At 41.3% G+C, this 23,468-nt stretch overlaps 1 protein-coding gene across 1 annotated transcript in view; it reads right to left on the bottom strand.

The window, feature by feature from the left end:
• The window catches only part of GRM8 (glutamate metabotropic receptor 8), a 570,939-nt gene that overhangs the window by 445,549 nt on the left and 101,922 nt on the right, over positions 1-23,468 (bottom strand). The window contains exon 2 of the mRNA XM_036497284.2: positions 5,841-6,057. Within this exon, the coding sequence (XP_036353177.2) occupies positions 5,841-6,057 (217 nt within the window). The remainder of the gene's footprint in view (positions 1-5,840; positions 6,058-23,468) is intronic.

Here is a 23,468-nt window from a genome sequence, read left to right as displayed (position 1 = left end):
AAGCACCCAGGCTCCTGCACCCATGTCATAGACCTCTCCACAGTGCATGCCGCTACATCCAACTTCCATTGCTTATTGAAAATGTGACTAGATCATTAGAACCATGAGTTTGGATGCACGCATTTGAAATCAATGTCATATAGAGCTATTTCCTGTTTCACACCTACAGTCACTGTTACTTCTTGGTAGTAAGCCATAAACGTTTGGAGAGAGCAGGGTGAAGAACAGTTTTGAAATGACACTATTTGATCAAGTTCTAGAGCAGTTGTTAAAATCATACTTTCTTTGGATCCCTCCAAAGCTGTTACAGGATCACTACAACTGCAGCTCCAATTTGCAATTTCCTCGACATTCCTTTGAAGTTATTCTTGCCAATTACCTAGTGTTAATATTAATTAAATGATTTGCAACTTGGAATGCAGTTTTATCAATAGAACTCAGCTGTAGGAATATAAAATTTTCAATTGAATTAAAATGTTTCCTTTCATTCACAGTATTTTACAACATTAATATTTTTGTCGAATGGATTTTTTCCTGCTGGAAGTCATTTTTCCAAAGCTATGAATGTGTGAGCAGAAAAGCTTTTCTTTAGGTCTTCTTTTACGTCACTGACAACACTTTGTATTAACACGCAGGTAATCCATTTCAGCTAATAGAAATCTGGCTTTTGTTTATAAACCAAAGGAAAATGCTTGAATATGCTATAGTACTTAAAATATGATCAGTGAGGATTTTCAACTACATGCTAGAAACGAAATATCCATCCTCTACCGCTCCAACCTCACTAAAAGTAACATTTATATTCAGAAAACGAATCAATTGTATTTGTTTCTGATATTGTCATTTCAAACACAATCCACCAATCCAACAACTCCAATAGTCCCTTTCAATCCTGAGATCAAGATTCTGAACACAGACAATAGGCAGAAGCTTCCAGCATTTGCAAAATTTAAAAATGCCACCCAGACTAGATTTGACAGATTCGGGCCTATTCTGCCCCCAGTAATGTATGCAGTGACGACTTGAAGGCCTGTCATCTTCTATAAGCCATTCACAAACATGGTGCCTGATTAAAGAAGGAGTATCACCATACAGTGCAAGCCCACAATGTGAAGGCAGTCCTTTAACATATTCTTTTTATCTTCAAAGACAAAGCTTTATTTTCCTTGCCCCTCTTAATGATAGTGGTAGCATTAACATTTATTATCCTGTCTTCTTTTTAAAAATAGCATAATAAGGTAAGACAAAGAACTGAAAGAACCTGTCTAAAGGCTTAGGAAAATCATTTGTTGAATCACAAGCTACAAACCCCAGAGCTTATGATGGAAAATCTTAAATGAATATTATCACCTCCCCCACTTTATTATAACATCAATACAGTAAGATACAGGATAATTCAGAAAGGATAGAGGACGATGGTCCTCACTAGCAGGGGTGTATAACTAACTCTAGTGATGTTTAAGCTTAATTGAGCAGAAACTAAATGATTCACTTCCCACAAGCCACAAGAGACTAAAAGGGCAAGTAGAAATAGATTTAGTCTCAGAACTTTCTAGATGTTCATCATCTTCCAGATGTCAAAAAGAGAAACTCATTTGTAGTATGCAAAGTAGGGCAGTTGTACACCTAATATACTTTTTAGCCCATTTCACTCCTATAGGAATCCTGTTGGCTACATAGAAGTCCACAAAACCAGACACTCAGACACAATCGGCTGTTCCAAGATAGAACCATAAATTACTAATGAGGTCATTTCGTCCCACAAAGCAGTAACAATTGTGAAAGAAACTGAACTAGTTAGATTTGCACACTTCATTAACCCAATACCATTCACTCAAGTCCCTTCTTTGTTGTTAACTTGTCCTCTTGGCCCACCTCCCAACCTGGTCAAGAAAGCTAATGCCAAGTACAGTCTTCTTCACTGTCATTCCCTGTAAGAAGCTGACCTATCTCCCAAGACAGATGTGAAAATACTAACCTCAGTACCTCAGAATGGGGGTGGAGGGAAGCCATTACAGATGAGAACCGTTGAGATCACACTAGATAATTACAGACCTTTAACTCAATATCCACTCCTTTCAATCCAGAACTCTCCTAGGAAGAGAGGACACAGACCCAAGAACAAAGATGGCTATGTGGTGATGGAAACAGATGGCAGGAATGTCTTTAAACAGGAATACCAAGTATTGCTGGTGAACATTAAAAATAACAAGTGTCTCTCCATCAGGTTTTAGAAGCAGATGGCTCTACCAACACTTTGATCTCCATTTCTAGGCTCCAGAGTGGCGAGACAGTCAGTTTCTACTATTTCAGGCTACCTAGGTGGTAGTATTTTTGCTATGGCTGCCCTGGGATATCAAAATGCCTATTTTCAAGAACACGACTTGATTGTCTCCCACTTTACCAACCACCATCAGCCATGCCTTCTGACAAAATTCCTGTTCTCCCAGGAAAAACTGCTCAATATCCCAGAATGCTTGCTATACAACCCCTATTATCTCCTATTCTGCAAGCCCTCTTCAAAGCACATTGATAGTCCTCCCATGGCGATAAGCCATCAAGAAGATAAGCAGTCATACTCAGCTTCTCGTGGTTACACCTCTCACATTAATACCCTGAGAGTCTCGCCAAGCATCTATCTTCAGAGCCTTTACTAACACTGCCCTCCTACCCAATCACCTTGAAAAGGAGTGGCAAATCCTTCAATGCCTGCTGGACTCACACGAACATTCTCACGTTTCCAATGAGATGTGCTGGTACTTATTATTACTCTTCATGAAATCCATGCCTCCCACTCCACAACCACCTTTCCATGAAAGCGATGTATTCCATTCTACGACCACCTTTCCATTTCATCATCTTTTCCTGGTTATTGAATTTCCCTTCCCCTACTTGCCCAAATCTGGAATTTAAACTTTAATTTTTTCCTTACCCTTAAGCTCTGAATTCAGTTTAGTTCCCAAATTCTATCAAGTCTACCTCAAACATCTCTCACATTTGTCTCTTCTTGCTCTAGGATCATTGCCCCTAGATTAGGCCAAGACTGATAACTAGGGTGTATGACTTCTCAACTGGTCTCCCCATTTTCAACTTCTCATTTACACCATCTCAAATACATATCCTTATATGATCTTTCCTCAGCAGTTTCCTCCACCTAGCTAGAAAACTGAGGGTAAAATCAATCCCCTGTGATTTGAAATACTCAACTGTTTGACTCAAACCTTGCCATCCTGGCTCTTATCTCACTTCACAAGTAACACTGGAAACTGTGCTATTTGCTTACCAAAATGTTCTTTGTTAAGGTTTTCAAGAAAAAATCCTACAGTCAAGAAATTCTGTGAGCTAATAGTGTAAGAGCTATAAAATCGCCATCATTGACATCTATTCCTAATCAATGAGCTTCATTCTCCAGGATTCACAAGGAACTTCTCAAAGAGTCCTATTTGGTGGGATGGAAAATGTTTTACTCAAACTGTACAAGCTATTTGTTACTACACTTTCATTTCACTGTCATTCTGTTATCATCTGTCTTAATTATTCAGAGACAAGACACAGGGAGCTCAATTTTTTAGCAGTCCATGTTACAAAGGGGAAAAATTCAGACCACAGTATGGGAACATTTATTGCCTTGGAAAAATACAACTTTAGTAATAGGCAGACACTCCAGAAAAATGAATTTATAATTCTCAATCAAGTCGAATTTTTGAAATACACACTACTAACATGGTGACAGATGTCATCAATGTTGTAGTAACAGCAGCAAATGTTACAGAACTAATGAATTTTCATTAGTGTCAGATAATTTCAGAATGGGTTAAGTTGCTACCATTTGCCAGTCCCATTAATATCATTGTCATGTAAAAGGTTTAATTTCTAGCTATTTTTGTTCTAGATAAAATCTTTGTCATTACAATGAGGGATGCTTTTGATATTTAATATATTCCATGGCATACTCTAGTGTGGTAGTAATTTGGCCTTTTCAGCATTCTGCATATTAATTGACATCCCAGCCCTCCTCCACTGCCTAGATCAGTGAGAACTGAAATAGAATGGACATCCAATCAAGTCAGAGTTCTCAGAGTATCAACACAGAAGAAACATGCTCGTCTCTAATCAGAAGCATACACTAGGCATTGAAATTATTTTCTCCCAACACTAAGAACCAAGACAGAAACAGGAATACTGAATGGTACCATCCAAGTTCGTCCATGTGACTACATTTCCGAAATACAGCCATGCACCCTCTGACAACCATCTCTTAGCTTTGTCAAAAAACTGCACTCATTTATCTTTGGCAACAATGCACTTCTTCAACAGTTGGCTAAATATGTCCTGTACCAAATGCTTCACATTAATCTGCTTCCTATACACAAAATGTGTCCCAGCAACAGAATGTCCAGGAACATTCTAGAAAAGTTCTGTCAACATAGGCTCCAAAATCTTTTCTGCTGAAATTTACTCAGAATTGGTGTCAGTTACTTATGAAGAGCACTGGTCTTGCTTTAGAGCTATTGTTTTCATTTCAGTGGGCATTTTCTCCAAGAATAAACTTGGGATTTTTATCCAAGAAGATAATTTCATATTTTACATTTCAGTTGAATGTTTTAAATCATTCATACAGTACTGATCAAAGATTCTAAAGAGCAACAATTATAGCCTCATGATCATTTAGTGTAAATGTAAGCATTAATCTCATTAAGTCCATTAAGCCTATATGCCCAGCCTAACTAGACCTTTTCTACACTCTGCAGTGTAACAACCGCAGAACAATTGTCAAATAGTGAACACTGTATATAATAAATACCTATAGCTTGTTATATACAAAGGACAGATCTCAGCCATCTCTAAGTATTTCGAGTGAAAAATTCAGTTCTTTTTGCTCTTTGTTCTTTGTATTATAGTTAAGCCCAAATCACATGATCTATTCCCAAGTTGCAGCCTTTAAGACAATAGATTTATCTACTTAATTTCTTTTAGGTCCAGGTTGATATAAAACAGGTAATAGTCACTTTACTCTTTCCACAAACCACTACACCTACTTTTTATAGAAAAAAAATTCTGTAAATTAAGTTCACTCTTAATAATGATGGTATTTAAGAATACATCTCCTTTCACCTGTGAAGACACTGCTGGTTACTTGATAAGGTCTGTGCTCTACTTTGGGTTTTTGCATTCTGCTGGGACAGATTTACAACCTCACAAGGAAACACACGGGGAAACACCTGCTGAGGTTTGGTTAAGCACCTTCAAAGACACCCAGGACATAAGTCATCAACATCTTGTTCTAACCAAGTGTGTACGTGATGCCCTTCGCTGCACCATAAGCTTCAAAGATTTAGATAATAAACATGCAAAAGGTATGACATTCAGAACACCACTTAGGTAGACAGCCTTGGGGCTACTCCAGTATTGCTTTATAATGATTACTAGTCATAGTCCCTCTAGTGTTGGGCAATAAATTCAAATGACCTTTTAATTTAATGACTTAGTAATGTAAACTTCCACCTAGAACAATCAAACATTTTGCCATTATTTCAAATTTACAGAGGCTGTAATGTGCCAGCCAACTCCCTTGTCAAAACAGATAACTTGGAAAAAAAAGGTGTCCACTTGTGTCAGGAGCTCTATTTTTATATTAGCACTGAAGTGCCATCCTGGTGGGCCTACGAACAAAACCAGACCACCGCACATCTGGCCAGCTCCCCTCTATAGTGGACTGTCAGCACAGTATGCCTGAGGAAGTTCCGATTATCCCACACAAAAAAGAAAGCCCTTTGAGATGCTCAGAATTCAGCAACTAATACGTGCACAAACCCCCCATCTGATCAACACCTGCTTACCCATTTCCCTGGATATCTGGGTGAAGGCCTCCACACCACTCTCTCCGTAGTTCCCCTCAGAAGCCAGAGTTGATACGTAATTCCAACCTAGAGCCGTCACGATGTCCACCATGGCTTGCGCTTGGTAGGAATCAGGCGGCACCACTCGGGAGAAGAAGTCGTACCTGGTGTTATCACTCAGCTCTGGGGCTGTGGATGCATAGCTGATTTGAGGTATCTGCAAAGCGAACAACAGCTCATTTCAACCTTTGTGGAACCCTGCCCAAATGTTATAGGGGACAGATTATGGGTTCTTGTTCTTCCACAAGAAAGAACTCCAGAGTACTTGTAAGCCAGGTAGCAAGGTTTAATGGGATAGGGCAACCATCAGAATGAATAAGCACTTCTGATCTGAGGAAACACCCGGTTGCGTGGATGGGGCAAAGCATGGCCGTCCAGTTTAACGAAGGGATACGACTGATAGGCCAGGTGGCACCTCAGCCAAGACACCACAGCTGAGAGCTCAGCCTTCATCCAGAACGGGCCTTAGTAGGTAAAGTGTCCAGTTCTTCCTGTTAATCCTCCCTTGCCACTCCAGATGTGAAACAGGGAAACTCCTTCCCACATTCTGTTTAGCTTTGTTTTGATAGTGTCGGCACTGGGCAGGGCAGATTCTCCTGGGAATCCTTTTTGGGGATGAAGGCTAAGGTGACCTGTGAAGGCATCAGCGACGTGGTCAGCACTGGGGTACAGCAAGCAAAGCCACTGCTTGTGATGCTGGCTTGCCACATGAAAGCAGGTTCCAGTCCCAGCCGCTCTACTTCCACACCAGCTCCCTGCTAGTGTGTGCAGGAAGGCCCAGAAAAAATGGTCCAAATCATGACACCCTTGCACCTACACAGGGCATCTGGAAGAAGCTTTGACCTCCTGACTTCAAACCGGCTCAGCTGGTTTGTCCACGAGACCCCCAATGGCGGTGGCAGGGGCAAAGGGGTGAGCCAGCAGACAGAAGATCTGTCTCCCTCTCTAAGTATCATTTTTAAGTAAATAAACCTTTAATAAGCAAAGTTAGAGATACTGACAGGAGTTCGTAGTGTAAAATACAGGGTTGTGTCCAAGCCCTGCTTACAGGACTAGCAGAGGCTGTGTTCTTTCCTGCAGGTACCTTGTTGTCCGTCAGCTCCTTGCATACACATACGCTGTTTTCCTTCTTACGTAACAGAGGGGTAATAACTGTGCCAAGGCACTCAGACAACATAGTACCAGAAACCCAGACACATAAGCCTTAAGGTCCTATATGGTTGTATGACCATCAACCTAATTAGAACACTATGTAAGAATCTGTGGGCACTTTCCTTTAACACACAATGCATCTAAATAGCAAGACAGAATGTAGTTTTGCTTGAGGGCCCACTGTTTCTGAAGCCAAAGCAAAATATTAGTTTTGTCGATTTCCTTTATTCTGTACATCATAGAGCCTAGTGCAGAAATGGAAGTGCAATATACACACATCAGAAAAGGTCACTTTTGAAATTCTTTGGCATTAGGATACAAAGGCCATAGGATGATTAACACTTTAAGACAAGATTTTTACTCTTGATACATTTGAATCTAAAGGCAGCATGATTTGTAAATTTTATCATCTTATAACTATTTGCTGCTCAACTGACACACTATTCCGAGAATCAAAAAATACATACGAATGGATTGGGGGGATAAGCTACTTAATGTAGCAGGTAAAATGCTGCTGGCAAGAGCTGTATCAGAGTGGTCTGAGTCCCAGCTCGACTTCCTACCCAGTTTCCTGATAATTCACAGCCTGGGAGGTTGGGATTAGGGTCAGGCTGCCAACCACATGGCAGAGCTGGGTTCAGTTGCAGGCTCCTAGCTTCCACTCGACTCAGCCCAGTGTGTGGGCATATGAGGATCATTAGGCTGAAGCTCTCTACCTCACAAATAAAGGAAAAATCACATTTCAAATAGGTTTGGGAATATCATGTACCCTCTAACAATCTCTTTCCATACCTCTACTCTACAGACATTATTCTCAAGACTTATTTCTTTAAAAACTGTCACATTTCTTGACACAGTGAATTGCCACAAATTTTAAAAAATGAGAAATTCTATGTAAATTGCTCAACCATTTTGGAGGGTGAGTTATGCAGCTACATGTTACTGCTGCCATGCTGCAAAGTGGGTCAAAGTCCAGAAGATAAAATGACTCCAGGATGCCCTAGATGCAAGCTTGACTTGAACATTATAGCCAAAAGTTCATGTCAGTGCTCCAAGAGGTTGTAGTTTCACCTTCGTACACAGCGTCGCCTTCCTGGGATCTAAGGTCACCCATACCCTCTGCCAGGATGATGTCCAGCCCACATGAAAGCTCTGATCACACTACTGATGTTTAACGGGGGCAAATGTACACCTGACAGAGCAGTCTACATCGGGGCCAGTGAGGAGACACTGAAATTCCCAGCACACTGAAGTCCAAGTTACACAGAGGCAGTAGCAGAATGTCTCTGGAGTTCTCCAGAGCCTAATTCATCTGCTGTGCGTCTGTAACCTCTATCCACCTACAGCTAAGAATGATTGTTCATTCTAGCTTAGGTAACCTCCAATTCTTCTTGGTCCTACTCTCCTGGTGGAAACCATGTGTATGTATTACCAATGCTGCAGGACCATGTCCTGTCTGCCAAGTACATCCCCTGTATCTTGACAGATTTGTTCTCTTCAATAAGAACTCTGCTGCAAACCTTAAATCATAGATCAAATCCCAGCTGCTTTCACATTTTATGCTAAAGGATTTGGGAAAAGGACCACAGATGGCTCTTACTAAGTGAAACTTTCTCAAAGGTATCTGCATGCCTAGATCCTGAGATAACAGCTAAATTCATATTTAAAGGAAGTGTGTGTGTGTGTGTGTGTGTGTGTGTGTGTTAGAGAAAAGGCAAGAGAATGGAAAAGAAAATTCTACAGCACATGCTATGAGACCATACTATTTGGAGACATAATCCTCCCACTTCCCTCGTTATTCATGTCCAGCGGTAAAATGCCTTCCGCATCCCTCTCCCTTCCTGTAGTAATGAGCCACCTCTTTCTAAAAATGAACAGGAAGTGTGAAAACTGAGTGTTTGAAACCAAAACTAATTATCTCAAATTACTACCTTCAGTCAGTCACTTTCAGGGCTGTTTAATTAGCAGTCAGCGTCCTGTATAGGATTAATTAAACAGGTGTAAAGGGTATATAAAACAAAAGTGCAGATAAAAGATGGTTTGATTAATTCAGTAATGGACTTTCTCCCTGAATATGCAAGAAAGCGATGTGAGAAAGTGTTGGTATCTGGATTTGTCCATTTTCTGCTATGCTGAAATCTACAACAGCACACATTGGGGTACACTGATAGTATTTCAAAGCAACTTCTGATGTTGCTACAAAGTCACAGCTCATTGTTCTGTGGCAGGTCACCATGCATTTTAATTTCAGTACTAAATTCCCCGATATTTCCATAATCCTCAAATTAGACCCCCTACTGGCAACTGACACAGAATGTAAGATTTCAAGTTTATTGTTCCCCCATATCAAATCTACCCACAATACTGCCCTTTAACCCTTTAAGTTACAGCAACAAGAAACAAACAACGAAGTGGCAAACAGGCCAGAGAACAGAATCAGTGAAGGAAGGAAGGAAAACATACAAGAGGAGGTTTCCAAAATCATCTTTCATCAGTTACCTCGACTTTCTAATGAACAAATAGCCTTAGTGTACATCTTAACTCCAATTTTGTGGTTTAAAGTATAAAACCCAGTTTCTTTGGTTTGGCTCAAAGCCCCTAACACTATGTACCCCATCCCATTGCCCTGCCCAGCATCTCCTTGCCATATGCTGACAATTTCTGTGTCCTGGACCACACCATTCCCTGCACAGAGGGGTAGGATCTACCGTCCTCCTGTCTATACACGTTTTTCAAAATCTACCTCCAACATCTCCTCCTTCCTACCAGGCTCAGCTACCTTCTGCAGTTCCTCTTTCCCATAAACCCATCGTCTCGCCTTAGTATCATCACGGCCTGCTGGATGTTGTCCCTCAACACTAAACAGGGTCTTGCCTATTTGGTATCTCCAACACAGTAAGTGCTCAATGAATGCTTACAGGCAACTCATGAACTGTAGCAGGCAATTCAGTGCAGTCTCCCTTCCTCTCACCCCCTCCCCTGAGGGTTACCAAACCTCTATGTGTATTTCCCCATGAACCCTATTCAAGCCTGCCCCACCTGCTCCACCATGCGTGATTGGGCCCACATGGTTTGCATGCCTCTGGAGCCAAGCTTGCCAAAGGGAAGCATCAGCAGGGCATGCGAGGGCAGGAGACAGAGGTCCAAGTATTGGTTCATCCCTTGGCCCTCAGTGTCCCTCATCCCAAGCCCTCACCCATAGCTAAAGCTCTTGTCTCATTCTGTGATCAATCTCAGCTTTTACTATTGTACATGCTCTACTATTGCGAAGTCCAAATACTTCATCAATTTAGCTCCTTTCACTGGGCCCACCCTTACCTCTGGAGTGTTCCAGAGGTCCGTGATCAAGGAATGGTCCCCCTTTGCCCTCCCCCGCCCCCAGCTTCACCGTGCTCTGCCTTCCTAGCACTCTCCATCCACTTTCCCTTTCACCATTCTCCATGCCTGTCCTCACATGACTTTCCTTCACTGTTTCAGAAACTCAAGGTAGCAAATTGCATATCTGAAAACACCTGTCACTTTGCTCTTCTCAATTTCTCACTTTCCTTGTGCTGATATTTTATAAGATTCTGTGTGCTTAAAATACAGTCACATTTTCATGATCCAAATAAAGCATTTTTCAGGCAATTAATTACACAATTCAGGACATCTATACCACACCTCCCATAATCACTTTAGCTTCTGCTTTTCTCAGTTTTATTTAGGAAAACATTTCTTTTCTCCTATACAGCCTTACTTCAGCCCAATGGTAAGGGAATTCCTGCACCCCACCAACACCCTCTTCTGGGGGAGTTCCAGAACGAGTATCTCCTATTTAGCTTTTCACTGCCATTTACTCCACTCTTCGTGAAGAGCAGCTAAACTGGAGATCAGAATTTCCTATTTGTTCAGCAACAATATCAAGGGCAGGCATTGTGGTGTCGCAGGTGAAACCACCACCTGTGAAATGGGCCTCTCACAAAGTACCCATTCACATCATGGCTGACATACTTCTGATCCATTTTCTATAACCTTGTCTGGGAATTCAGTGGAAAATGTCCCAAGCGCTTGGGATCCTGCCACTCACTAGACAATCAGGATGGAATTCCTGGATCCCAGCTTTGGCCTGGGAGCCCTGGCTGTTGCAGCTATTTGAGGAGCCAATCAGCTGATAGAAGATGTCTCTTTCTCACTCTCTGCCATGATGTCCTTCAGAAAAACGAGTGAATGAATGGATAGCCGACTCTCGATTTATTCCCTGACCTCACAACACACATCCTAGGCTTCTTGTCTTCACATGGTCAGGAGCATCACCTGCTTCTGCCCGCATTCTTCTTGCACCCGAACATGAGGGAGACCTCAAATCCATGCTCCAAGTCTTCTGGGTGGAAGTTAAGGCCTGGGGATGAGATGCCAGGAAGCAAGACACACTCTTTTGGCTCAGACTCCGCTTGAATTCTCTCCAATCCAGACCTTAACACATAGCCACGTGTCTACAGAGATGTTCTGTTCTTGCCTAACAGGAAATAAAGCTAATTAATCTAACTAAATTCAACCAGTTATTCTATGAACCTTGGACTTACAATTCTAACAAATTTCAAAAATTTGACGTAGGATACTAAAATTCTGTTCCAGAAAAAAATTTGCTTTTGTTTTTAAAATAGAAAAAGATTCCTGTCCACTAGTGGGCATTTTCTACTTCTAGGCAGGGTCTCCAATTTATTCATAGGTCCTGGGCCACCAGAACACGTGTACAATTCCCAGGTTCCCTTGTGTCCTCCCTCCTCCCAAATGGCTAAATTTGGCCACAACATGTAGCTGCATTTGCTAACGGTGGGGCAAAGTCACCCCCGGAGAAGCCGCTACTGTGGATCTGTTCTCAAAGCCCCGATTGTTCTTCCTGCTTCCATTCTCATTCAAGTCCATGCAACTCCAGCAACCAAAGGGATGTTTCAGTAAAAGTAAAGTGTTATAGAAGTCTTGCTTAGAGTCCTGCATTCATTTTCCTTCTCTCAGAATAAAAGCTTTGTCACAGTCCTTTGATCTGGCATCAGCTTACCTTCACCCCCACACACCTGAGCTGACCTCACCGGCTTCACTTTTTTCCATAAGCAGGCCAAGTCCTTTTTCTCCTCTAAGGCTCATGCTCATTACTCGGCTTTTCTCCAAATCCTTCCAGCCATTCCTCATTCTTCAGCCTCATCTCAAATACCCCCTCCTCAAAGACCTTTCCTGTCTACCCCATGTTACAGTCTTCCCCTGTCACATGACCTCTGTCACCCTACTTGTCTCCCTTACTCTTTTATGGCCTGAACTCATATGTCCAACCAGGAGCCTCTGTGTTGTTTATAGATAAAACATGAGCTCCTACCACATAGTAGGGAACTAGCAGAGATTCACTGAGAGCAAAATAAATCCTTATGAAGCACCCTTTCCTTTGCTACATGTACTTAGACAGGCAAAGATTTTTCCATTGAACTATTCAAGTAAAAAGTCACCCATTTTCCATATTCTTTATTCGAAGACCTGTTCAGCTACTGAAGCTTTTGATCAGTAGAAGGTATCTCTTTCTACCAAGTTACAGTGATTAAATTCCCACAGTCCATAGACCATCATGTCTGCCAGACTCATACTTCTTATCGGGGAATCACAATTGCAACAATGCTTCTGAAATGTTAAGCCCATGAAAACTGTATATCCACCTGGCTAACACCTTGATGGCCATGACTTCAATTTTTCATTGAATAAAAAACACATTTCAGTCCTTTTAAAACTTACTTGAGAAGCAGTTAGAGGAGAGAGGATGGGAGAGTGAGAGCAACATCCCCAGCTACTGGTTCACTCTCCAAGTGCCCACAGGGTGTCAGCAGCCAGCAGGTGTGAGGAAGACAACAGAACACAATCAAAGTTGGTAGCAGGAACCCAAGGACTGGAGCCGTCACTGCTGCCTTCCAGGCTATTCGTTATCAAAACTTTGGAGTCAGAAGCTGCATCCAGGCACTTCAGTGAGACATGGATGTTCTAACCACTAGGCTAAAATCCTGTCCCATATTCCAAATGCCAAGCAACAGGTGACTCAATTATCTCCTTTCAGGAAGTTGCACATTCTAGACAGACCTCAAAGTGCTTTTATCTCCCTCAGAGGAACTAGGTCCCTTCATAATGGCTCCTCTGAGTCCAGACTTGAGAGGTCAAAAAGTGAGGGGAGAATACTGCCGAGACTCAACAATGCTCCAAGATGCTAACATACCAGGAATACTCTTCTGTGGCCCAAGAATAATTCAGTGGCCTCTTCACACCTTCCCAATGTTTGCATATCAAACATTTGTGGCAGTCTGAAACTCGACTCTCAGAAGGCAATTCTTCTCCATCTGTAGTCCAGTTTCTGGTTTGTCTAAGTGTCCATGGATGCTAAGAGAGCCCTGAGAAGGCCAGCAGTCAGCCAGTCAAAGCATGGCTTGGAAGAAGCCCCCCAGCATGGGAGTTGTGCCCAGCAGGTAAGGCCGTCTCTTTGGACACCCACTTCCATACTGTAGTGCTGGTTCAAGTCCTGGATGCTCTACTTGATTCATCTTGCTAGTGCAGCTAGGAAGGCAATAGGTGGTGAGCCTGCCATGCAAGTCAGAGTTGGATGTAATTCCTGACATAGGCTGGCCCAGCCCTGGATGGTGCTGCTATTTATGGAGTAAATCAATATTGAAGACAGTCTCTTTCCCTTTCTTCCTCTCTCCCTTCATCTCCCTCTTCATTTCTCCCCCATCCCATCTTTCTCAGTGTCTTTCCCTACTTGTCATTGCCTTAAAATAAATAGATCTATTCTTTTAGAAGTGATAGTATTCAGAAGTTTCCATTTGGGAAATATCTGAACTCAAGTTTTCAGAAGGTAACAGCTGAATCTCACTCACACACACACACACACACACTCTTCACCATTAATTCCTGTCAAAAAGATTCTATAATACTTGTCTCAGGAAAGACCCTTGCTTGTTTAGTAATTGCTATGTCAGTGGTGGAGCCAGGTAGCAGGGTTCAATAGCACCACTTTTTGTGAAAAGGCCAGTTTGAAATGAGACTCTTCCTTGAGCAGGGTGCCTCACTGAGCTCTCCCCCTCAGTGACAAGGACCCTGGCAGCAGTGACCACTCCACCCACTGCTCCGTGCCATCTGCTCAGGGGAGAGATTTGTTGACTCAGATCCAGAAATGCATTTTGATTAAAGCCATGAACTCTTTTCAGCCTAAACTGCTCTGTAGTGTTATTTGTGGCAGAAGTGTAAATACATCATTAGAATGGAGATCCAAGGAATGAGAAGTCAGCATCCAGCAGTGTCCCTCCTCCCAGCACTCCCGGCTTCCATGCTCCTCTTAACTTCATGGAAGCAAAGTAAGCGGAGAAGAGAGAACTATGAGGTAAGGGTAGAGACTACGCCGAGTTTGCATCCATTCCCTTCAACACAGATCTGCTTGCAATTCTACCCACACAGTGGACAGTTTCACATTCTGTGTGTACAAGTGAGTGCCAAATGTGAAACTCAGTCACACCTCTTTCCCTGAGCTGGGGTCTCACTGATTCGGGAGTTTTAGACCCTTCCGGGTTTTGATAAACAGGGCTGGTAAAAGAAAGGGAAAGGCAAGTCTGAGGTGAGAAATTATGGAGGTTTAACAGATTTCATTGCACTGCATTTTCAACTTCCTCCATGTCTTCTCAGACTAAGCGGTTTTATCTACACACCCATACAGCTGTTTGCAACCCAACGTCAATAGGGCCAGCATGCAGACTGAACACCCAACCCCCACCAGAACCTTCCTGTTAACACAGTCCCACTAACCAAGTCAACCACACAGGGAAGAGACAAGGCCAAGCCACTCTCAGACCAGTAACTCAGTTTTCCCGAGACTTGAGCAGCAAGCGTAAGGAAGATCAGGTTATAGATGGCATCCGTTCTTCAAAACATAAGGGTGTTTTGTATCTGTGTGCCTGAGCATCGCATTTACAAAGTGGTTTGTTAGTTCCAAATAACCATCTAATGAACCCCAAGGGCATGTTCTCTCCCTTTTACTCACGCATTTTCTAAATCATAGCAACAAGAAAAGGCACACTTCACTTACAGTAATACAAGCAGGCAAAATAGAGGGACAGCTTTCAAAGCAAGGATCATGTGGAGAAGTTATAAGACACCATAATCCAGTAGGAATTCAAAGGTGGCAAACCCACAAGTAAATTATATCTGGACTTCACCCGCACACAGCTCGTATACATTGAGCCCACTGGAAGTCACAGGTCAGTAGAACAGCATTGCATGCAGAGAGGAACCCCCAGGGCAGCAAGCAGAAGCAAGAAGGGCTAGTCAAATACTTCAACTCAATTTAGGGTGGCTGTGCCGATTTTCCATATTCAGTATTCTAATACATGATGATTTGCTACTTTCAAGTAGTACTTCTGGCACAAAAATTGATAGAGATTTTAGATTGGATGATGAAAGCCCAACATTGCAATTATGCCAATTAGGAATGTACATTGTGGCACAATCGGCTAGACTTCTGACTGCAGGGCCAGAATCCTGTCTAGGTGTTGGGCCAAGTTCCTGATGCTCTACTGCATGCCCAGCTCCCTGCTGACACACCTGAGCAAGCGCAACACGTCCTTGGATCCCTGCCACAGATGTGGAAGACCAGAAGCAGCTTCTGGTTTTCGTTTGACTTAGCCTCCATCATCACGGCCGTGAGGGAGTGAAACAGATACAGGAAAGGAAAACGAGCATGTTCCTGCAACTGATTCTCACATAAATCTTTCAAATAAAAAGTTAGATCAAGTTTTAATTTCTTTAAAAAATTTGGGGCATAGAATCCTTGAAGTACAATGATTCTAATGCAAATGGTAGTGACATTTGACTAACTTGTTGATTTAAAATGAAAGACAAGCAATCCATGAACATGAAAGAATCTACATATAAACAACCATAATTATATCCAATAAGATTAATAAACCTTTTTATACATCTGCTAATTACATTTTACAATGAGAAAGCACAACAGCTCCTAAGGGAAAGACTTGTTATAATCAATCCAGTTGCTGTCAGCCTGGGGATTTGTAAATGTAAATACCCTACACATTCATTCCAAAGTTTTAACGGCGAGTTGGATTTAAAGTATTTACTTTTTTAAAAGGATACTTTAATTTTCCATCTAGATTTAAGGTATCTTGCTTATAGCTTATTTTAAAAATCAACACTATTTTTATTTTACAAAAGAAACATTGCATATGTTTCTAGTATCCATGTATTTCCATATACTGTGATTTCTAAAAGACTACAGCCATTGTAGATGTAATATTGCACACATTCTTAAAAGGTTAATTCAGTATACGCACTTTTCCTGATTACTGGTTAAATTTAATGTCCTCTGAATAGTCACTTTTGGGTTAATTCATTCAACAAATGAACTCCCACCAGGTGCCAGACACCCTGACAGACCCTGGGGATAGAGCAGCAAACATGCTCCTCCACTCCACGGAACAGGTGGCGAAACAGAAAAGACAGGTATTAAATAAACAATCGGTCAAATGAACATTTAACAGCAACCGAGATGCATGCTAGCAAAGTGGAATACAGCAGAGTTTCAAGGTCATTGTCCAAGGGGGGAAAGGCAGGCAGTCCTGACAAGGTGACACTGAGCCGACACACTGCAAGTGAGGAAAAGAAGCAAACAAGAAACTCACAGGTCGTCTCGCACGTCAGCCCTCCTCCAGGTGTGTACAACGCTCCATTGGTCAAAGTAGGCAGGAGCACTTGACCAAGAGATACTTGACATTAAATTTGCAAAGGCTGAGTAATATTAAATCCAAGACTATCATTTTTCATTATTCGTACAGGTGTATTTTCTTATTCTTGACTGACCCCTTGTAACTACATATTTATGGGGCATGGATGATGCTTCAATCGACACACAGTCTAATGAACAGATCTGGGCAACCAGCTTATATCCACCATCTTGAGTATTTTTATTTCTCTGTGATGAATCCTCTCCTCTAGCTATTTTGAACTAGAATACATTGTGGTCAACTATAACCACTCTAAAATGCATTTTCAAGTAGTATACAAAATCTGAGTACTTGTACAAACCTCTTGATGGAAAAAAAAGCTAAGAATAGTGATTGGGCTTACAGTGAAAATGTCAGGTAAGACAACTCCATCACACCCAAATTCTACTTCATATCATAATAGCTGAGTTAGATTTCCAGCTCTGGTTACTGCCAGCAGAGACCCTGGGAGGCAAGCGGGATGGCTCATACAGTTGGATTACTGCCATGCACAACAACTGCATCCCGGCTCCTGGTCTGGCCGTTGGACCAGCCCTCCATTTTAGGCACTTGAAAAGCCAGCAAGTAATAGTTTTTCCATTTCCCTTCCTTTCCCTCTTCCCTCTCTAATAAATACACAGGAAGAGTAAGGGGTAAATGAACACATGATGGGTAGATGCAGGATTCAATGAATACAGAGCAATTAAGTCCACTCAAGAGGAAAACTTAGACAAGAGCCCACATCAAGGGCAGCAGACTATATACAAACTAAGATTTATTTCCTTAGGAAAGAGGGGAAAGATTAAATGGACAGAAATCTCTTACACAAGGAAAGGCTTTCAGATAACATTTTACAATACACGAAAAGCATGTTAGAACTCATCCTGGAAGATAATCTTAATTTTTTAAATAAAATATATTTTTTCTGAATGTCTCAGGAGGAGGAGAGAGAAATCAATGGATCTGTCTGTTGCAGAGCACTCCGATCGGTGGCCCGGCATCCCAGGGAGACACAAAGAATGTTATTCCCCGAGTTCATTATTTCTAACTATTACTGCCAGGACTCCACTGCATTCCAGAGTAAAAGATACCTTTTTGATAACTTTCTTGACAAAGTTTTCAAGCAGCCTGGGAATTCAAAATATAATCCTCCATTATTTTTTTGAAGAGGCAAGAAAAATTTCTGGTTTGAGCTGCTTAAGATGGTCAAAATTTTCCATACAGTGGTTTTCTTATATGAACACCAAAAAATGATTAATTACAATTTGTTATAATAGAAAAGCAAAATGATGTTGTGGCACTTTCTTAGCATCATTTGCTAAACCACTTACAATGTTTAACTCCCCCACCCACTCATTCCCAGCAGTGCTGACTAGGAACTATCACCTAACATTGAATTTTCTTTTGCTGCTGATCTGCTTGCTGTGTAATCAGAGTGGTTCAATTTTCCCCCAAGCATGTCAGCACTAGAACATTAAAACATAAAAAGTTAGTGATTATAACCAAATTCAAGTCAATAAACCTTACGCCGGCAAATATTTCATTTAGAATGGCATCTGGCCACTCAAAATATGATGTGAATCCTGAAAATAAGGCAATGTTGGTAATTTCCCTGTGCAAGCTTCCTGTTGGGAAATTCTTGGATTTTCAGTCATTGTCCACACCCACTAATAATCTGATCTTCAAGTCATGTTTTATCCAGCAACTGGAAATATTTCTACCAAAAGAGCCTGGCACTGGCACAAAAACAGACTTGCAAGTTAATGAAACAGGATAAAATTCCCAGAAATGAACCCACACACTTGCAAGCAACTAATTTTGTACAGGAGAACAGAAATTAATGCAGGAATAATGAACAGTCTCTCAAATGGTATTGGGGAAAATTAGATCTATGTATGTCTAAAAGACCCCTACTTTATACCTTATTAACTTCAAATGGATCCATGACTTAAAGCTATGACATAGAACCATCAAATTACCACAGTAAAATATTGGTGCCACTCTGCAAGGTATACACATTTTCAAGAATTCTTTGCCAAAGACTTCAGAAGGACAGGCAATGAAAACAAAAACAAATGGAATTACATCAAGCTAAAGAAATCAACAAAGTGAAAGGCCAGTCAACAGAATGTATTTTCAAATTATGTAACTAAGTAGGATTAATATATAGAATCAATAAAGTGCTCACGAAACTCAACCCAAAAAAAAAAAATCTAATTCAGAAATGGGTTCAGGGGCCCGGCACAATGTCTCAATGTCTCAGGGATCCCATGTGACAGCCAGTTCATGTCCTACATGCTTCACTTCCCATCCAGATCCATGCTTGTGGCCTGGAAAAGCAGCAGAGGGTGGCCCAAAGCTTGGGAACCCTCTACTCATGTGGGATAGCCACAAGAAGCTCCTGGTTTCTGGCTTCACATCAGCTCAGCTCCAGCTGTTGAAGCAACCTGGGGAGTGAACCAGCAGATGGAAGAGTTTTCTCCATCTCTCCTTCTCTGAAATTCTTCCTTTCCAATAAAAATAATTTTTTTAAAAAAAGAAAGCAATGAACAAAGGACATGATCAGGCAATTTTCAAAGGATGAAATACCAATGACCAATAGACACAAGGAAAAAAAATGTTCAGGTTTACTAGCTATCAGTGAAATGCAAATGAAATCCAGTGAGATTTCATCTCACCCCAGTGTGAACAGTTATGAATCTGAGATCAAAAAATGAATTTTGGCAAGTATGTGGGGGGAAAGGTACCCTAAATTAGTGAGAGTATAAACCAGTGTAACCACTATGGAAGACAGTTTAGAGATTCTTCAGACATCTTAAAATAGATCCACCATACAATGGGAATCCACACCTGAGAATTTACCCAAAGGAAATAAAATCAGGATACGAGTTACTTGTACCCCTTGTTTATTGAAGCTCAATTCACAGTATGTACAATATGAGATCAACCCAAATGTCCATCAACAGATAACTAGCTAATGAAAATATGGCAATATACATATTATGGAATACTATTCATCCATAAAAACAAAATCATGTTGTGTGCAGTAAGATGGATGCAGCTGGGAACTAAAATGCTCATCAAAACAAGCCCATCTGAAAAAGGCAAATGTTTTTTCTGATATGTGGCAACAAATGTACGACCCAAAACAGGGTAGGAATGAAAAGTTCCCTTTGGGTGGGGCTGTATATGCGATATTTCTATGCAAGTGCAACTGGGACTTTATGGTCTATTTTTTACTTTGGGGATATTATGATCAATGGCACATTAAGCCTGTGAGTATGGAGTAGATTAAAATTACAACTCTTCAAATACTATTCAAGCAAGAGAAGTGCAAGATGGATATTTGTGGGAGACACGGGGTAGCGAAGCAGAAGCCAGGGAAGTGTGACCGTCTTCATAAAACCTGCTTTATGTTAATAAAAATGAAAATATTTAAAAATCTGAGAATATGGATTGCCTAGAAAGAGCAAACAATTCAGTAATTCAGTGATCCTGTCAAATGTGTTTATAGCCCAATTTGGTCTGTTTTCTGCTTTTATGTTTGTCAACAAGAATTTATTAAACACTATATTCCTAACTTTCTTGATCTCTATGATAATGCATTTCTAATTTCACTCTTCAGTCCTTTTTGTTGGTAATTCTTCATGTTCTTTTCAATGCGCAATCTAGGATCTCTGTTCACTTCATAACCACTCCAAAATCCATACATCCAATCTGAATCTGAGTTCCAGCCGTCTGTACAACTCACTTAATTCATTCTCTTAAGTAACCATCAGGCATCTCACAACACACCCAGAACGGTCCCGTGTGCCCCGGAATAAACTGGAACTCAACAGTTACTCTTCAGATCTCAAGACCTGAAGTCATAGTTGGCCAATCTTCATTGAACATGACAGTCTCCCAACATCGAGCTATGCTAGATGCTGCTCACCACCCTAGGCAGTGCATGGCCCTGGTCTACTTTAAGTGCTCTTATTATCTCCTCGAGATCGTTAGTAACAGAAAAAGATTCTCAAGATTAAATCTATTTTAGTACAATCTCCAGGTAATTTGTGTGGGACAGTCTTACAAGCTTCCTCTAATTTTTTTTTCACTTCATGCTCAAGGGATTTTGCATTTTTTAAAGACTGGCTTAAGTATTTGAAAGCGTTAAAGATGCAAAAAGAGGGAGAGAGGGAAGATGAGAGGGAAGGAGGCAGCTTCCAGACCCTGGGTCACTTGCTCAATGGCTGTGACAGCCTCATCTGGGCCAGGCTGAGACCAGGAGCCCGGAATTCCATCCACATCTCCCATACAGGTGGCATGGCTGAAACGTTTGAGCCATCTTCAGATGCTTTCCCACATGCATTAGAAGGCCCCTGGATCAGAGGTGAAGCAGGAACCTGAATGAGCACCTGTTGAGACACCAGCACTGCAGGCAGTAGTTTAACATGCTGCACCACAGGGGTGGCCCCCAAAAGTGCACTGAAGATTTTTATTATGTTTCAATTCTTGCATCACATACTGGCATGGAGTTTTTACTGCCATGACAAATCTGTTGCCTGATGAATCAATCATAACAGATTGAATCCGTTAAAAGGCCTTGAAATGTGTTTCAACCTTACTCAAAAATTACATGACCTTTTATTTAAAAAGATTTTGACAAAGCTTCCACAATTTCATGCCAAATATAAGATCCAAAGCACCTTATCAATGAATGTCCAATTTTCATAAACAGGGTAATTTAGGGAAACTCATTTCTGTGTGATGTTTGCTGCTTTGGAAGACCCATGAAATCCTGTGTTGGTTCTGTGACGCCCTGCATGTGAGCAACTAACCCTATGTATTCCATGGACAGTACAGGTCTTCAGAAGCTTTAGACTCCAGGGGTTAACTCTCAGAGCAAGGTGAATACCCAAGGTTTAAAAAGGAAGAATCTGAAATGGGTATGAAAGGGGACAGAGTTGCTTCCCCAGGGAGGGGGCAATAACCGCAATCTCCAATTTGCCCCTGGGAAAGCCACACGTAGGAACCAGGAACCCCAAAGAAGCCCCTTTCTTGTGCTTCACAGTAAGAAACAGAATTCCCTCCATTTTAGACCCCATTAGGGCCGAAGACAGCATCTCTAAAGCATTGGCACCTGAATATTGGCCCCTAAAGTAAGATTATAATTGATCTTGATATCCTAACAGATAAAGGGAACCTATATTCTGACAAGAGTAATTCGGATATTTACAGCATCATTCACAGGTCACGCAAAATTATCAACTCAAAAATTAGCCTGTGGGGCTGGTATGGAGGCATACTGAGCTAACCACTACCTGCAGTACCGGCATCCTGAATGAGCAACAGTTCGGGTCCTGGCTGCCCTACTTTTAATCCAGCTCCCTGATATACGTCTGCGAAAGCAGCAGAGCCCAGAGAATAACCTGCCATGGGTTTAGTAAATCTCAGGCCTGCTATCAGTTGTCTAGGTGGGATCAGCCCAAATGACTTCTGGTCTTTGTAAGACCCTTAGCCAGACTTTTTCCTATCTGTTTGAATGTGGGGACATGCCAGAATTGACAGATTGTTCTTCAGGACTCAGGCATAAAAAGCTAAGGCTCTGCAACTCAGGACTATACTCTTTACTGCATCCCAGGAAATACTGTGCACACAGCACTTACATATGGCACTGATTAATTACCTGTCAATGATGGCAAAACAAGCCAGGATTCCTGACCTCTAATATCTGTAATCTACCCAATAAAACTCCTTTAGTTTCCCATGATTTACTTAAGTGAAACCCTAGTTATCTCATGAGTAGCTGACGCCTTTCTCAGACCATAACTTAGATATATGAAGACATTTATTGTCTTTCCAATTTTCTCTAATTTTCTAAATAATCTAAATATGTAAATGTCTTCACAATGGCTTATAGACTAGGTGTAAATATGATTAATGTTTTTGCAACAGTCAACAAAAAAATCAGCAAAGCTTTTGGGAACATATGACAAAAAATACAGTTTCAACCTCAAACTTGTTGAGACAGTATATACTGCGTTCAGACACCTTTTGGTTTTCTTTTTTAATTCTAAGGAATTAAATTTGAGAGAATTTAAAACATCTCAGACTTGCACATCAGAATATAGTCTACCTTAAATAAAGATTGAGAATACAGACACATGGTTTTTTTTTGTAAACAGTACAATGGGACAAGTGGAATTCAAGGTGGCTGTAATACACATAGGAGCACCTGAGGAACAAACGGGACTACTGAAAAACTGAGAAGTTACTTTCAATACATATTGAAACGGCTTCAGAAGATGTAAGAATGAAAGGTGGCTTAGATACATTAGTAATCAGAATTCTGGAAGTAGGAACGAAAGTGGAGCACAGGTTAAGGGCAGTGTGATTGAATCAAGATAGACTTTCAAAACGATCAACACTGTGTGCACAGTGGGTTAAGCCTGTGATGTTGACATATCGTACAAGCAATGATTCAAGTCCCAGGTTCTCCACCTCTGATCCAGCACCTGCTAATGCACCTGGGAAAGCAATACAAGATGGACTGAGTGCTTGGGTCCCAGCTATTCATGTGGGAGACTGACAGCTAGGCACCTGACTTCCACCTCTGGGAGTTTTAGCCATTTAGAGAATGAACTAGTGAATGAAAGAT

The sequence above is a fragment of the Ochotona princeps genome, chromosome 25 (assembly GCF_030435755.1).
Source record: "Ochotona princeps isolate mOchPri1 chromosome 25, mOchPri1.hap1, whole genome shotgun sequence".
Classification (NCBI taxonomy): Eukaryota; Metazoa; Chordata; class Mammalia; order Lagomorpha; family Ochotonidae; genus Ochotona; species Ochotona princeps.
This window is presented reverse-complemented; position numbering and strand designations above follow the sequence as displayed.